At 36.7% G+C, this 15780-nt stretch overlaps 1 protein-coding gene across 1 annotated transcript; it reads left to right on the plus strand.

Moving 5' to 3' along the window:
* The first annotated feature begins 2122 nt into the window (after positions 1-2122).
* LOC147517525 (superoxide dismutase [Cu-Zn] 4A) lies at positions 2123-12971 on the plus strand. Its single transcript, XM_086589696.1, has 8 exons — positions 2123-2337; positions 2457-2545; positions 2619-2720; positions 2809-2904; positions 3023-3054; positions 3149-3224; positions 12618-12671; positions 12770-12971. The coding sequence occupies exons 2-8, from the start codon at positions 2470-2472 to the stop codon at positions 12790-12792; spliced, it is 459 nt and encodes a 152-aa protein (XP_086445822.1). The 5' UTR covers positions 2123-2337; positions 2457-2469; the 3' UTR covers positions 12793-12971.
* The last annotated feature ends 2809 nt before the right edge of the window (positions 12972-15780 follow it).

A 15780-nucleotide genomic window follows, 5' to 3' on the forward strand; every position in this document is an offset into this window, starting at 1 on the left:
AGATCAGAAATGAAGTTACACATACTAATCTTCAAAAGGACTTAGTTGAACATGTTTTTAATTGGTGGCATTGAAGAAAACAAAGAGATCCGGTACCAATTTATGATCCAAATTGGTCGGATCCAGATGAGGGAGAAGGAGGCGAAAATTAAAATGGAAATGAAAATGTATTTCCTATGTATTTCCTAACGTGAACTATTAAGTTCCAACGTATTTCCTATGTATTTCCTAACGTGAACTATTAAGTTCCAACGTATTTCCTATGTATTTCCTAATGTATTTCCTATGTAGTTCCAACGTATTTAATCGGGTTGTATTTTAATGAACTATATTACAATGTATTTTAATTTGATTGGTAATTGTATTTCTATGAAAATAATTATATTGGACGTAACATACATAGTGCATTAATTAAAAAAAAAACAGTTAGATAAAAATACATAGTTCATTAATTAAAAATACAATGAAATTAAAATACATAGTGCATTAATTAAAAGACAGTGAAATTAAAATACATAGTGCATTAATTAAAATACATAGTGCTTTAATTAAAATAAAATACTAGATAATTAAAATACATAAGCTTAGTTAGAGCTAGAACCACCTCTAGCCCCCTTCCCCATTCAAAGACGTATTTCAGCTTGTTGTTGCTTTCGATTATAAAAGCGGTATCGGGATGGAGGACACTTGTATCGGTCGCTAAAATCTTAGCTTCATATTGCATCTTTTGAAGCCGATTTTTTTCCAATTGAACCTGATTTTTTTTCTGCTTGAATCCGATTTTTTTCTTCTCTTGCCATCACAGTTCTTTGACCATATGCAAGTTCCCTTTCCCTAAGTTCTAAGCATTTTTGTGTTTCATTTGCATCCTGTGCAAATGTATCCTCTAAACGTGTAAAGTAACCCTCCAACATACCAAATGATTTTTCTTGGTTCCTTTTGGACTTGGCTTTTTCTTCGATCCAAGAGGACGCTTCCATTTCTTTTTGGACGCTCTATTTCTTGAGAACCCTCCAATTCAACTCCACCAACACTTGGTGAATTAGAAGTTGAATCTTCACCATCATTTTGCGACCTTTTCCCTTTGTGGGCGGCTTGACCTTGCCTCAAAAGCGTTACTCCACTTTGGATTATCCTTGAGTATAACGTAACAATGATCAAGTGAAAAAGCCGATTTTTCTTGTAGTTGGTACGCCATCCTTGCCTCGGACAAAAAAAAAAAAAAAATGGTGGTAATTAGACTAAAATAATCACTAGGACTAAGATAATTAAACTGCAATAATAATTAGACTAAGATAATAATTAGACTAAGACTAAAATGGAAATAATAAATACACTAAGATAATTAGACTAAGACGGAAATAATTAGACTAAGACTAAGATAATCAATAAATTCCAAATTGACAACGCGTTGTAATTACCCGGCTTTGTATTGTTGTACCACTTGCATGTCGAGCCTCCACCAAGATTCACAATTGCAACAAATTTGTTCATCATTTTTGAAATATATTTCCACCTTCCGCTAATTGAATCGGGAGACCTATCCGACCCACGTGCTTGATTGAACTTGTTTGTTACACGATTCCAAAATCCTTTTGCATTTTGGAAAGCACCAACAATAGAGTCTTCACTAATTTTTATCCAAGCAAGACATAGAGCTTGATCATCGGACATGCTAAAGTGAGCTCTCGCTTTTTTTGCTTGAGTGCTACCACTTGCTTGAGATGCTTGAGTTGATGCCATTTGATATTTGTTTTTTAAGAACCGATTTTAAAGAAGAAGAAATATGATATATGATTGTTGGAAGTGTGAGTTGAAATGAAACAAATGTTGTATATATACCAAAGTTTTTTATTTTGACCGTTTTTTGACCGTTCTGACTTTTTGACCGTTGGTAGCCGTTAGGACTCGGACGGGATGTTGGATTCCGTCCGGTGAGTTTTGTAATCCGGGGCCGAATCCAACATCCCGTCCGGTTAACAAGTCGATGATAAACTTCGGTGGTTGGTTTCACCTCGTTTTGAACTGGGGATAATTATCACCTTCATTATCACCCTGCATTGCACAGCAGTTTTGGACCCAAGTAGGTGATAATTATCACTACCCCCTCTCTATCACCTGCATTGCAAATGCTCTCAATGATAATAATTTTTTCACCTCAATCTGTCTACAGCATTGGGCTTGGGTAGTGCAAATACGAAGTAATAATAGCCCAAGTTTTCGTTAAATTATTGATCCAGTAATATAAAGTCTTCACTCACTCCCAAAAATATCTTTACTCTCTCTCTATCCGCTTCTCGAATCAGTCAACTCTTCTCTTTTAAGGGGTGTTCTGAGGTATAATTTTTCTCGATCTACAGTTTCCAAACACGTACAGATCTATTTACACAAATACAGATAATTTGGAAATAGCAAAAAAAATTATTTTGTTTTAATTATAAGTTTGACTTTTATAGATCACATATAACAATGGTGAAGGGTGTAGCAGTTCTTAACAGCCCATCCGGCGTTAGTGGCACCATTTACTTTACACAAGAAGCAAATGGTACGTGAATTTTAACTCCTGTACTCAAACTTTAAGTTATTGCTATTAATTTGCCACTTTTTTTTGTCATCAGGTCCAACTACAGTAACTGGAAGTGTCTCTGGTCTCACACCCGGGAATCATGGCTTTCACGTCCATGCACTTGGCGACACAACAAATGGTTGCTTGTCAACTGGTATAATCCTGCTTTATACTCCTCCTTTTTTTTATAATGTCGTCTTCTTCGTATTCTTACATTGTTTTTGTTGTTGCTGAGTTCACAGGACCCCACTATAATCCTGCTAGTAAAGAACATGGTGCGCCTCATGATGAAAACCGTCATGCTGGTGATCTTGGAAATGTCACAGCAGGCGATGATGGTATGCGACTATCTGATGCACCAAGTTTCAAGTCGTTTGTTTAAATTGTGTGTAATTTTGGCGTTGTTTGAGTTTGTGGATTCTTGCAAGTGAAGGTCCACATTTTTTATGTTCTCAGGTACTGTTAATCTCAACATTGTTGATTCGCAGGTTGGTATTTTGTGGCATAATTTGGAACTCTTTAGAATGATTGAATGCTTTTTGGGCTGTAGTATGTATACTGATTACTGATGGATGTTTGCAGATTCCTCTAACTGGACCTAATTCAATTATTGGAAGGGCTGTTGTTGTCCATGCTGATCCTGATGATCTTGGAAAGGGTAATCCTAGTATTTCTAGTATCGACTGATATCATATTATTTCATTAAAAATCTATCTATTACGTGTGTGTTGGTAATTGAATGAATTGAGAAAGAAAAGCCAGCGGTCAGAACGACTCGGTCGGCATTAATTTTAAAACCACGACTTCAAATTTGAAATTAATGGAATAGTTGGGAAATAATTACTTAATTATGAAAGTTACATAATTAGAAAGTCAGGTCATTACACTTAACTAGGCAAAAAGGGAAGAAAAAAATAAAAAATAAAAAAAATCAGATATACATATTCGGGTACATGGGTTTTAAGCTATCTATCTGCACTCGAACCCAATCAGATTAGTAAAAATAAACCAAACCCAAAACCCAAAATCCAAATTCGAAATATAAATATCCGACCTGATGATTGTGTAAAGGGGAATACATGTATGAATCTATAAATTTCGATTGGACTTTTGGTTTGAAATTGTCAAAAGTTCGGATCAAATTATAATGAACAAAAATGTAAATATGTAAATTGGTGGAGGGTAGTTTTGCAGAGTAAAAAAAAATGCAAATTCCGAATTTTAGAATAAATTGAAATTTCAGTTTGGAAGTATTGAAATTTCGGATTGATTTATAAAGGACAAAATTGTAAATATGTAAATAGGTGGGTAAAATTACTTAATTTTTATTATTTCAATTTCAATTTAATTATTGGTTTGACTTTGAGTATGGAAATATGAAAAAATGAATAGGGGTATAATTGTGAAACACAATATAGGAAATTTTATGTTACTTTTCCAACACATGGGCCACCTTTTAGGGTATGTGTGTTTGTAGAAAAGTTCGTTGGAATTGAAAAACATATATACTTTTATATTAATATCAATTTACTTAAACATTGTGTTTTGGGGGTAGTGTAATTTAATGAGAAGCATGAGGGAAAAATTGGAAACAAAAATTCACTATATATATGAGGCATCCAAATTACGTTTTCACTATTTTAATATATAAATTATTTCAATTTTTTTTTTGTTTGAATCATTATTGTCATAATTGAAGAACATTAGGGGTAATATTGAAAGTTGTCACTGGGGTAATATAGGTTTGTTTTTTTGTTTTATGGTGGGCCCTTGGCTAGGCAAAAAACGACAGAAAATGTGGAATAACATCCATAACAATTCAAATGGCTGGCTCGGGCACACCTCTTTATCTATTCTACTTATAAAGAGGCGTGAGCAAGCCAACCATTTGAGCTATTACAGATTTTATTTGACATTTTTGTCGTTTTATTTTGTCATGGCCCCACCAAAAAAAAGAAAAAAACCAAATTGTGATATATATATATATATATATATACCCAAATAAAAAACCTAGATTTTTTTTTCTTTTCTTTTCCAAGGGCCCCACCATGAAACAAAACCTTGCACATTTTTTTTGTTTTTTCGGATTCTCCTGGCCCCACCCAAATCAAATATTTAGAAATTCTTTTTTTCTCTTAAAGCCCCACATATGTAATAACATCCTGCCTAGCACATGCTCAAGGCTAGTATATAGAATAGATAGATGTTGGCCAGTATCAAACAATATTTTACAATCTATACTATTTTATAAAGAAAATGCCCCACTTACAGTGACACTTTCCATTTTTACCCTTAATGTTTTTCGGTTATTACGATTAGTATTCAAGAAAATAAAATAAAATGTAATAACTTATATAATGGAAGGGTGAAAACTTAATTTCATCGCCTCATCCATCTACAATAAAATTCATATGCGTCGCTAATTTTTTGTTTTCCATTTTTGCCGTTTTGCTTCATTAAATTACACTACCCAAAACACATTGTTTAAGTAAAATGAAATTAATAAAGGGTATTTGTGTCATTTAATTCTAATTTACTTTTCAACAAATACATGTCCCAAAAGGTTGTCAACGTGTTGGAGAAGTAACATAAAAGATTTTTTTTTTTCGAATGTTGTGTTTTCCAATTATACTTCCAGTCATTTATTCATATTAGAACATCATCAATGCGCTGCTAAAAAAAATTGTGACAGATCAGCATTTTAACTCGGTCGAAATTGTTAAAACCAGTTTATGTACCAATACAAAATTTTCATATTTTGGGTTTCTATTTCGGACGACTAAACTTGTCCCGTACCACTTTTAACCAAATCGTAAACAGGATAACTTGTCCCGTCCCACATTGGATCAATTTTTTTTTAAAGCGCGAGCGCTGAGCACGCATTCTTCTTCCATCATCAGTAAACTTTCAACAGACGACATAAGCAAACCCCCTCACTTCAATCACCTCATCAAACCTCGTTTTTATACCAAATTTCATTTTGTTTTTTGCAATGGATCACCATCGATCGTCGAGCTGGACGTTTTGCGTAGGTCGAGGAGTTCAAATCTTCAAGAAAATGAGAGTGAATTTATACCGGAAAATGATTTCCAATTTCTACCGAGAATGAGTATTGTGGATTATCCGTCGTTTGCTACCTAATCCGAATAACCATGACTTGTGTTTATATAGTAATGAAGGAGTAAGTATGAGTTTATAAACGTTGTTCGATTGATTTTTATTTAAAATCGTGTTTAGAATATATTCTATACTAACTGTTTGATTAAATGTCTCAACGTGAAGAAAATGAATAGCGCTAAATGGAGATACGCAATGCCAAACGTTAAAGATTTTTGGAGACACCTAGAGGAAAGACAAGATGATATCACACACGTTAGAGAACGAATATTGCAAATGCCTTTTGGTCCTCTGATATCGTATAGAAATAGTTAGAGACCGAATATTACAAACGCTTTTTGGTCCTCTGATATCTTGTTTGTATAGAAATAGATCTGTTGAGAATAGTATAATAATGTATAATGCATAAAAAAAATTGGATGTAGCCTCATTTGTTTAATTGACATAATTCATATACCTAAACCTGTTAAAATCCTAAAAAACAACAACAAACCAATATAATTATTACAAAATATCTACATGCCATTAACATTATAGAGCATTGCCCTGACTGTTATGGTTATTCCCTCTCTCTCTCTTAGGAGCATTGCCTTGTTGCATGATATCGGTAGCTACTCTCTAAAATATCAACGCAATGTATGTAATTAAAATCTAAAATTTGAGTTATAAAATAAATATTTGAAAATATAAAACATATAATTAATAAAATTACCAAGGCTTCCACTTGGATTGTTAAATTTGCTATCATCTAGTCACGTTCATGAAATTGTTGCTCAACATGTGCTCTTTTAGTTTGTTCATGGTCTAATTACCCATAGTAATGTTGAGTTTGGTCAATTAAACCAACTTGAAGCCCCTGGTTGAATAAGATTTCATTTGTTAAGCGACCACGCAATGTTTCCTACATTGTGTCAATATTTTATCTAAGTTAAATCTATAGTGTGTTGAAATTAACATAATGAAATATAAATATACCTCATTAAATTGTTGAAAGTCAAGTACAAACCCAGGCAAGATGCTGTCATCCGGATGCTCAAAAGAGATGGTGCTCTCCATTCCCTAGGAACTAATATCGTGGTATGACCATGTGTTATATGGATCACTAGGTAGGGGTGCATGATAACCATGATATACTTCGGATGTTTTGTTGGAACTTGTAGGTTTTGGGAATTCGACGTCTCGTCTAAAACTCTGACTAGTTGTTACATCCATGTTTGCACTTTTATAAAGTTGACCCGTAGATAGGCTTCCCTTAGAAATTTTCCGCAAATAAGTTTCTTATTCGAGAGTGGAGTTCACATCAACATAATCCGTAAAACTTGGCCATGCATTCGCAATGCGATACCGCTCACTCAAAGAGGTGGGCACAGTCATAGCATGCATGTCTGTGGGTGGAGTAGCAGAAACATATCTAAATCCAACGGTCTGCATGGTCACCTTATCTCCAAGGAACCAAGCACACATATCAGAGGCTTTTAGTATGAACCTTGTTAACGACACGATCGAACTCCACTGAAAGATGTGTATGCTCATATCGAGAACTTTGCCACGGACTCCAAACAATAGATCTCACACTTTAAGTTTTTAATTAGCTCCTAGCAGCTTGGAGATCATTATGAACCTCTTCTTTTAACTCTAGCGTGACCCTCAATAGCCCATCCCTGTGGGCGAGGCCACAAGTCTTTATTCCAATCATTTCTCAGTATAGGGTTTTAACAAGTGAAATATTCGTACCACCGGTACTAAAATAATCAAATGAAAGTGTATTTTAACTAAAATTATATAACCCAGTTGGCCTAAAAAATATAACAGAAAAGCCTCGACAAACTTATCCTCCGCATTTGAGTTTGGCTCCAAGTATAGGGCGTCAATTTGATGTTCCAGACAATAATCCTCATATAATCGGTACATGTATATTTCTTAAAGGCCGGGTTTAAAACGTTTCTACTACCAATATTCCCTGGTATAAGCTCACCATCAAAATTAAACAACGAAGGCGGTAGAGTCCTCAACTTTCCCATATCCTCTTCAATATTTGAATCAAACAAAACGGGCTTGTTCTCGCCCACACTTACACTTGTCAACATTGAAAAGTCAAGTGGCGTGATACCAAGCTCAACACATAGAAGGTGAAATGGAATGTGAAAAGTGTGTGTGGTATGCCACCATCGTTCCGCCAATGCAAATATGATTAAACGATCAGTCCGAATGCTCGAACACGATATTAGAGGACTAAAAGGCGTTTGCAATATTCGTTTTCTATGTGTGCCATGTCGTCTTGTTTTTTCTCTCTGTCTCCAAAAGTCTTCAACGCTTGCTATTACGCATTTCCATTTGGTGCTATTTATTTTCTACACGTTAAAGCATTTAATCAAACAGTTAGTATACGATATATTCTAAACACAATTTTAAATAAAAATCAATCGAACAACGTTCATAAACTCACTTACTCCTTCATTACTATATAAACACGAGACATAGTTATTCGGATCGGTAGCCAACGATGGATAATTCACAATACTCATTCTCGGTGGAAATTGGAAATTATTTTCTGGTATAAGTTCACCCTTGTTTTTTCGAGGACGCAAAACGTCTAGCTCGACGATGGTGATCCATTGCAAAAAACGGAATGAAATTTGGTACAAAAACGAGGTTTGATGAGGTGATTAAAGTGAGGGGGTTTGTTTATGTCGTCTGTTGAGAGTTTACTAGATGATGGAAGATGAATGCGTGCTCGGCGCTCATGCTTTAAAAGAAATTTGGTCAAATGTGGACGAGACAAGTTATCACATTTAAGATTTTGTCCAAAGTGGCACGAGACAAGTTTAGCCGTCCGAAATAGAAACCCAAAATATCGACAATTTGCATTGGTACATAAACTGGTTTTAGCAATTTCGACCGAGTTAAAATGCTGATGTGTCGCAATTTTTTTTAGCAGCGCATTGATGATACTCTTACAACTCTCAAAGTCAATTCAACAAGTTAATTGAAATTAAAATAAGGATAAGTAAGTAATTCTACCCACCAATTAAGAGATCTATCTAGTAAAATAGCTTGGTGTGGTCCCGCAGGGCCAACCTCCTCACCTTTAGATCGAAGTTGTGACATGGCAAATCTTAAGGTTTATGGGGTGTGGGTAGTTTAAGGTCAACAAAGGCTGTTGTATGGGCTGGGCTTCTATGGGGCGTTTAAGTCGGGCCCTAATTTGTCAAACTGCCTTATGGTCTGGGCTTTTAATGTCGGGAGGTTTATGGGGTGTGGGTAGTTTAAGGTCAACAAAGGCTGTCGTATGGGCTGGGCTTCTATGGGGCGTTTAAGTCGAGCCCTAATTTGTCAAACTGCCTTATGGTCTGGGCTTTGTATAGTGTTGCATCGGGTGGCTGGGCTTATATTGGGCTTTAAAACAGTGTCGTACGGCATGGGCGTACACTAGTTTACTATATCTCATGTTAAATCCCTATAAATCTGGAAAATCAGTACTAACTGATATTACATATAATTATTGGGACTATATCTCAGCGTATAATTATACGCTCTTTTATCAAAATTAGCATAAAAAACATACATGGTTTTTTAAACTATGTCCATTATCAATAAGGGTTGATTATCTATACTTGATACTTCAATGGTGGGAATGTTTTGGTCCGGAAATTGAAATACATCTTGAGAAACTTTCTCAGTTATTTTCTCAAAAATATTCTTGTTGGGTTACCAACCCTATTTTTTTTTTACCAAATATGGCATTCCCTGGATATGGAAATGAGAATTTAAGTTTGAACATAATCACCTAAAAATTCTTGTTTTAAAAAGGATTCTTTTCCAGATGGTGGCAGGCTTTCCCCACAGATGAAACTGTCACAAATATTGGGAAAGATGCAAAATCTTATAATGACAATATTCCAAAAAATAACCCATTACCAAATATTGATACTGAAAATCCTTTGAGATGATGAAGAACCTAATCAAGTTCCAAAATCCAAATTTATCTGAAGCATAAATTACTGCTCAATGTTTGGACAGACTCGATGTATGAAAACCTAACCAACAGTTTCGGTTCGGGTAAAAATAAGAAAAAGCCTACCGAAACCTACCCTCTAGCCACTTGGGTCGGGTTTCCTTGTCAGATCGGTGTTGGGTAACTGGTTTAGAACCCGGTACTTCAAAAAAACAGATCAAAGAGGAAGAAGAAGTGGAGTTACATACTTACATATCAATCAAAACCTCACAGCCCTACAAGCAATTTTACTTACTTCAAGTAGATCATCATCAGGTATTATTGTTCTAGATCCAACGACCACCGACATTTGGTAAATTAAAAGAAACTGATGGAATATATTGAAGGAAAATTACATACAAACAACCGGACTAAACTTCCATCAGAACAACATCAAGCTTTCTTTGATGACTTCGTTGCAACATTTTCACCCTTCCCACTAGCCTTCTCACTCTTGGGTAACAAAGCAATAATTAATGCTAGACAAATCACCACCATGTGCAATAACACCAGCAGGAAGCTTCCCATGTTCTTATCATTCCTTATTGCCAATAAAAGATGCCTTGGTACAGTCTTAATATCCCTAGCCGCATTTCTACCGTACTCTAACAACTTTAAAATCAAGAAAACAAGAAACCCCAAATTAGAGTCGGTTTTCAGGTTAAAAAAAAAGGGTATAGTTTGGGTACCTTTTGGATGCCAATTCTTCACCGAAGGTTTTGGATTTGGTTTTTGTCAGGTGCGGTTCGGTTTTCTGGCGGGTTATATGTTGGGTAACGGGTTCACCTGCACATCCCTAGATAGATAGCCTTGTCTCCGCTTGACCCAATTTTTTTTTTTTAGTTTTTGGTTTTGGTGAAAAACAATCGTGTGGCACACGTGTAAATATCACAGTAATCAACCGTACACAAATTACTAGTTTTTTAGAATTACAGAGCATGTATCTTTACTAAGATTTAGAACATGGAACAAGTTAAATTAGGTGGTGCTAATGAAACTAGTTTTTACGTAGAAAGCCATCTTCTACAGAATTATCAATATAAGAATAAATGAAAGTTGATACTTGGTGATGCCATGATATGCATATTGATCGTGTTGTAATGAATCAGATCGGTATTACATGATCTTAAAATGTAGGTCGTAAATCGCAAGTTGGCTAGGCAACCTTTATTTCACTTTGAGAGGGAAACATATTGATTAAATACTTTCTTGAGGTTGAAATATCTATTGTGAAATATAGGCTATGCTACTAGTGAGGGGAGGCTGAAGTTAGTCTAAACCCTACAGTTGTCTTTAATTGAACTAGGTCATATGCACGCACGTGCTAACAAATCTTGCCAACTTTATTGGCTTTTGTTTCTCTTGAGGGCCCTAGTGGAGAGTATTTTGTTTTTATTGACTTTTGTTTTGAGTTTTTTGTGGCTCAAATGGCTAACATGAGACACATGTCAAAAAATTAGCACTTGTTAGAACTGATGGACAGCCTCCATCGGCTTGGCTAGCTCGCCCGCGCCCCATATAAGTAGTAGAGATATTCTATGTCACCAACTGACTCGAACGTGTTTTTAAAATGCTGTCTGTATCGAGGGAAGACCGAAGTTTGTCCGAACACAATTATATCCTGCAAATGAGTGTACTTTGTGGTGAGGCATTATGGACCATTACAATCTTAATTTGATGTCTACATTGAGGCTAATGCTCCTTATTCAGGACTATTGAACACTGTTTTCTCATTATGATGAAACATATATCCCTGGCCGCCTTTTTTTTTTTTTTTTTTTTCGATAAACTTTCCATATTATATATTAAGCCTTAAAGCCATAAAGGCACAGAGTTTGTCTCCATCATACACATTGGCAGCTCTGTTAAAGGTAGTTGGCGGATTGCCCACTGAGCTAACTGGTGAGCATCACCATTTACAGACCGACGCACCCAGCTGAAAATTACAGACTCCAATCTACTTAGCAGTTTTGTTATAGCAAAATGTAAAGCTTTCAAACTCCATCTACATCCATCCCCATTAAGAGACTGTATGACCTCTTTGCAGTCCCCTTGAAACACATAGTTATAACTGCCTAAGAAACAAGCCAGCAGAGCAGCTACTTCACTTGCCACCATCTCAGCTTCTTCAGGGCCCTTAGCTTTAAAACTCCTAACTGCAGCTCCAACCAAATCCCCGACATCATTCCAAGCCAGACACCCCGCACTAGCACATCCTGTTTCCCTGTGGAAAGCGGCATCAAATCTTATGAGAATGCTATCTCTAGGAATTACAGGAAACAAAGACATTAGATCATTTATTGGATGTGGATTAAGGGGAGGGTTAGGAAGATCTTCTCTGAATGCTTTGCAGCAGCTCTGGGTGACCACTGAGCTTCTCCTTAGAAGACTTGCCCTGTTAGGAGTCTTAAGCTCAAACTTTGCTGCATTTCTAGCTTCCCAAATATGGTATAGCAAGACACAGCTGTAGACTCCTGCTTGGTTAATGTATTCCTCTGCACTAGAGCACCACATCAGAAACTTGTCCAGCCATGATCTGATAGTGTTCCCACTATCCAGCTGCACATGAAGGCCAAGCTCTGACCCAAACCAAGCACTTCTGACCCAGTCACATCCAAAAAAGAGATGTGTATCTGTTTCTATGGTACTCCAACAAAAAGGACATGCAAATTCCCCATTCATGTTCCTTTCCATAAGTAAATCCCCCATGGGTAAGGCTCTTTTGTAAACTTTCCAAAGGAACAGTTGAATGTGAGCTGGGAGAGTTGATGTCCATATTCTAGATATGGTCTTCTGGCTGAAACTTGATATATGAGAATTTGATTTTATATTTTCCATGGATGATATTTGCAGATGATGCTTTTTTTTTTTTTTTTTTTGCATTTTAGCTATCTCCCATAAGCTTTGATTATAACTGTTACTGCCTGTTATAATTTTCAGGAGGACATGAACTCAGCAAGAGCACCGGAAATGCTGGTGGCAGAGTTGCCTGTGGTAAGCACAGTTGTTTATTTTCAAATAAGAATGACATGCTGGTAGAGTGGTAGTATTTGGTGGCAGTTTGGTTTATTCTTTGTTTGCTGTATTTGCAGGTATTATTGGCCTTCAGGCATGATTTGCTACTTGTGTGTACTTTCTAGCGGTAAATTCTACCGGTGAATGCAGTATTATATTTCGCGCATGAGAAATCTGACATTATAAACTCTTTTGTAATAATGGAATGAACTGGATGTGGATTGCTTGGAATTTCACCTGCCTGATCCCTCTTTTTTTTATTGAACATTGCCTGGCACCTTTAGCAATGTTATGGATGACATGAACCTATTATGGGGAACAACTGCATCCCCCTACTTGGCCTAAGACTTTGCGAAATCACGATGCCGTGGGCGGAGTTTTGGGTTTACAAGGAAGTCTTATTGAATGATGATCCTACACTCCCGTCTAACTTTGTCTGGCCTTAGTAGGCAGGACACGTAGATACAGAATTACAGATACACCTCCGGGCACTAACACCATGGGTAAGTCTCCTTGGAGATTAAACACATCAACTCCTCTTTTTTGTATATGTAGTACTGCTTGATATCCAAGAAATACAATTATTTTCCCCGCAGAGAACTTATAGTGCCCCCACGGCTCCACCACCCCCACTCTGCAGCCATCGCCCAGAATATATGACGATGGTAGTCAACTAGTCACCCTTGTGCTACTCAATCTTATGTACTCCTCAAGAAGGATTGACGCAGTTCTACTGAACACCAAATTTAACACCCTCCCCCCCCCCACCCGGTTGCGTTGTTAAGGATTTCTAACATGCATTGGCCAAGGAAATTCGAGTTAATATCCTACGAAGAACGTTTTCAAAAATCAAGTTACGTAACAAATAAAGATGCTCCAAAATTCAAGTTACATGACAAATAAAGATACTCCAAAAACATTTACATTGTGTACCCTCAATAATTTTCTTTCCTTAAATTGCTAACACCAGGGAAAGTCCTTGGGCGCATAAATGGTGTATTTGCATTGTGATACTACCGAGCATCTAATTGGTTATTAGTGATTAGAGTGGTTTTTCATAGAATCTACCTTCGTAGGGCCTGCAATGATTAGGAATTGGAGGGTAGTATACTACCCTATATTCTCTCCTCCAGTTTGTTTTCCCAACCAACCAATGCAATACATAGCAGTGGAAAGCATTGAAGGACAATTTTTTCAGTTAAAACCTTTTACAGGGTCTTGGTAGAGCGAAGTAGGGGTGTTGACTACAGGGTGCATAACTTCCCAATGCAGTTGGTTTGGAAAGTGTCGTAAAGTTTTTCTTTTGGTCGGCTTTGCTTGGAGGTACCCTTACAGTGGATGCTCTCATACATAGGGGTTCAATTGTTTCGTCCGTTTGCAGTATGTGTGGTATGGTGGACGAGTCTATATCTCACATATTCTTACATTGCTCTATGCTCTAGAGGTTTGGTCCATTATGATGCAACCTTTTGAGTTGTACTTGCAAGAGTTGACTCATTAGAAGATTGGCTTATGTGTTGGCTGAAGATGCGAGGAAATGGTTTCATAGCTAAATTGAGCTAACTCCTTACGCAATTTTGTGGGTATTGTGGAAAACTAGGAACGACCGAGTTTTTCGTGAGAAGATCATCTCTCCAGCATGTGCCTGCATAGGAGCCAAAACTTTTGTTTGGTATTGATTATGCACTTCACCAACCAAAAGACATTATCACTTCCAGGATTTGGTCTTTCACTGGGACACTATCATTTCTGGATTCTAAGTAATTCTCCCTCTCATGTTTTCTAGGTTGTATATTTTTATGACCTTAGTCAGGCATTGTAATCTTTGTCTTTGATATAGTTGAGGATCTCCCTCACTATACTCCAATTATAGTGGCCTTTCTAGTCTTGCCCTACAAAAAAAAAACACGTAAGTATGTATCAAAATGTTGTGTAGTAGATAAGTGGAATGCGAAACAACACAGTAATAAACAAACTATCTGCTGCTGAGGATTCAACATCTCCAAACTCGACGTTGATTTGTAGTGGTTGGCCAATGAAACATTAAGAGAAGCCAAAAAAGGAATTGCGTTATCGATTCAAACGTTGTTTACACCATCAAAGAACACATACTCTTCTTCTTTGTTTGCCACATTATATTGTCATTTTGTTTGGAGTTGGCTTCGACCTTCCATATCCTGACACGTGATAAAAGAGCAAATTTTTAACAGCTCTTCACAAGGCTATTTTACAAAGAAATAACCTTCTTATGCAATGATTGATTTGGCGTTGGGTCCACGAAACCTTCCATAATCGATTTGTTTAAGGTGCCTGATACAATGTCTATATAACCATCGGCACTAACATTGTGATGGTGAAATAACAAAGCTAGTACAGTGAAAGATCAACCCAGTAATGCAAATTCTATTTAGTTACTAATTTGTATAAGTAATGTGCATGTAGTGTGTCTATAACTTATAAATGTCAAATTATCTCTACTACTTTATAAACCGTGTAGACGAGCTAGACTTTATATGTTCGGGAATATCCCAATTGTTATTTTAGATGATGTCTGCTACAATCCTTCCCAGCTCCTTTATGGCAAGCAATCATACACAGCTTTACCAGCCCAAGACTCCTTCCATAGGTTAATATCTTACCTTGTCCAACCACCCATCCAAGATGAGGCTTGAGTTCAGAAAGTGCCCACTTTATCCCAGGCCAGTCCGAAAATGATTTGTGAGAACTCAACCATCCTTCATGGTAAAAAAAATCAACATAAAAGCACCCGTCATTCTTTTGAGTAATGAGATGCCAAGCAAGTTTCATAGGTAGAGATAAATTAATCTCACTTAGTCTTCTTAGGCCTACGCCTCCTTCTTCGATAGGCTTGGACACATTTTCCCACTTCCAACGTCACGCCCCTTCTTTTTCTCAGGATTGCCGAACCATACAAAGTTCCTAATAACTGCTCGGATTTTTTCATACACCATTTTGAGCACTTGTACACAGACATATCATGAACTGGTATACTGCTTAGAATTAATTAAGCATGAACCACCCTTCCGTGAAATGACAGCAATCTAGCAGTCCACCCCGCAGCTTTGGC

The sequence above is a fragment of the Coptis chinensis genome, chromosome 2 (assembly GCF_015680905.1).
Source record: "Coptis chinensis isolate HL-2020 chromosome 2, ASM1568090v1, whole genome shotgun sequence".
Classification (NCBI taxonomy): Eukaryota; Viridiplantae; Streptophyta; class Magnoliopsida; order Ranunculales; family Ranunculaceae; genus Coptis; species Coptis chinensis.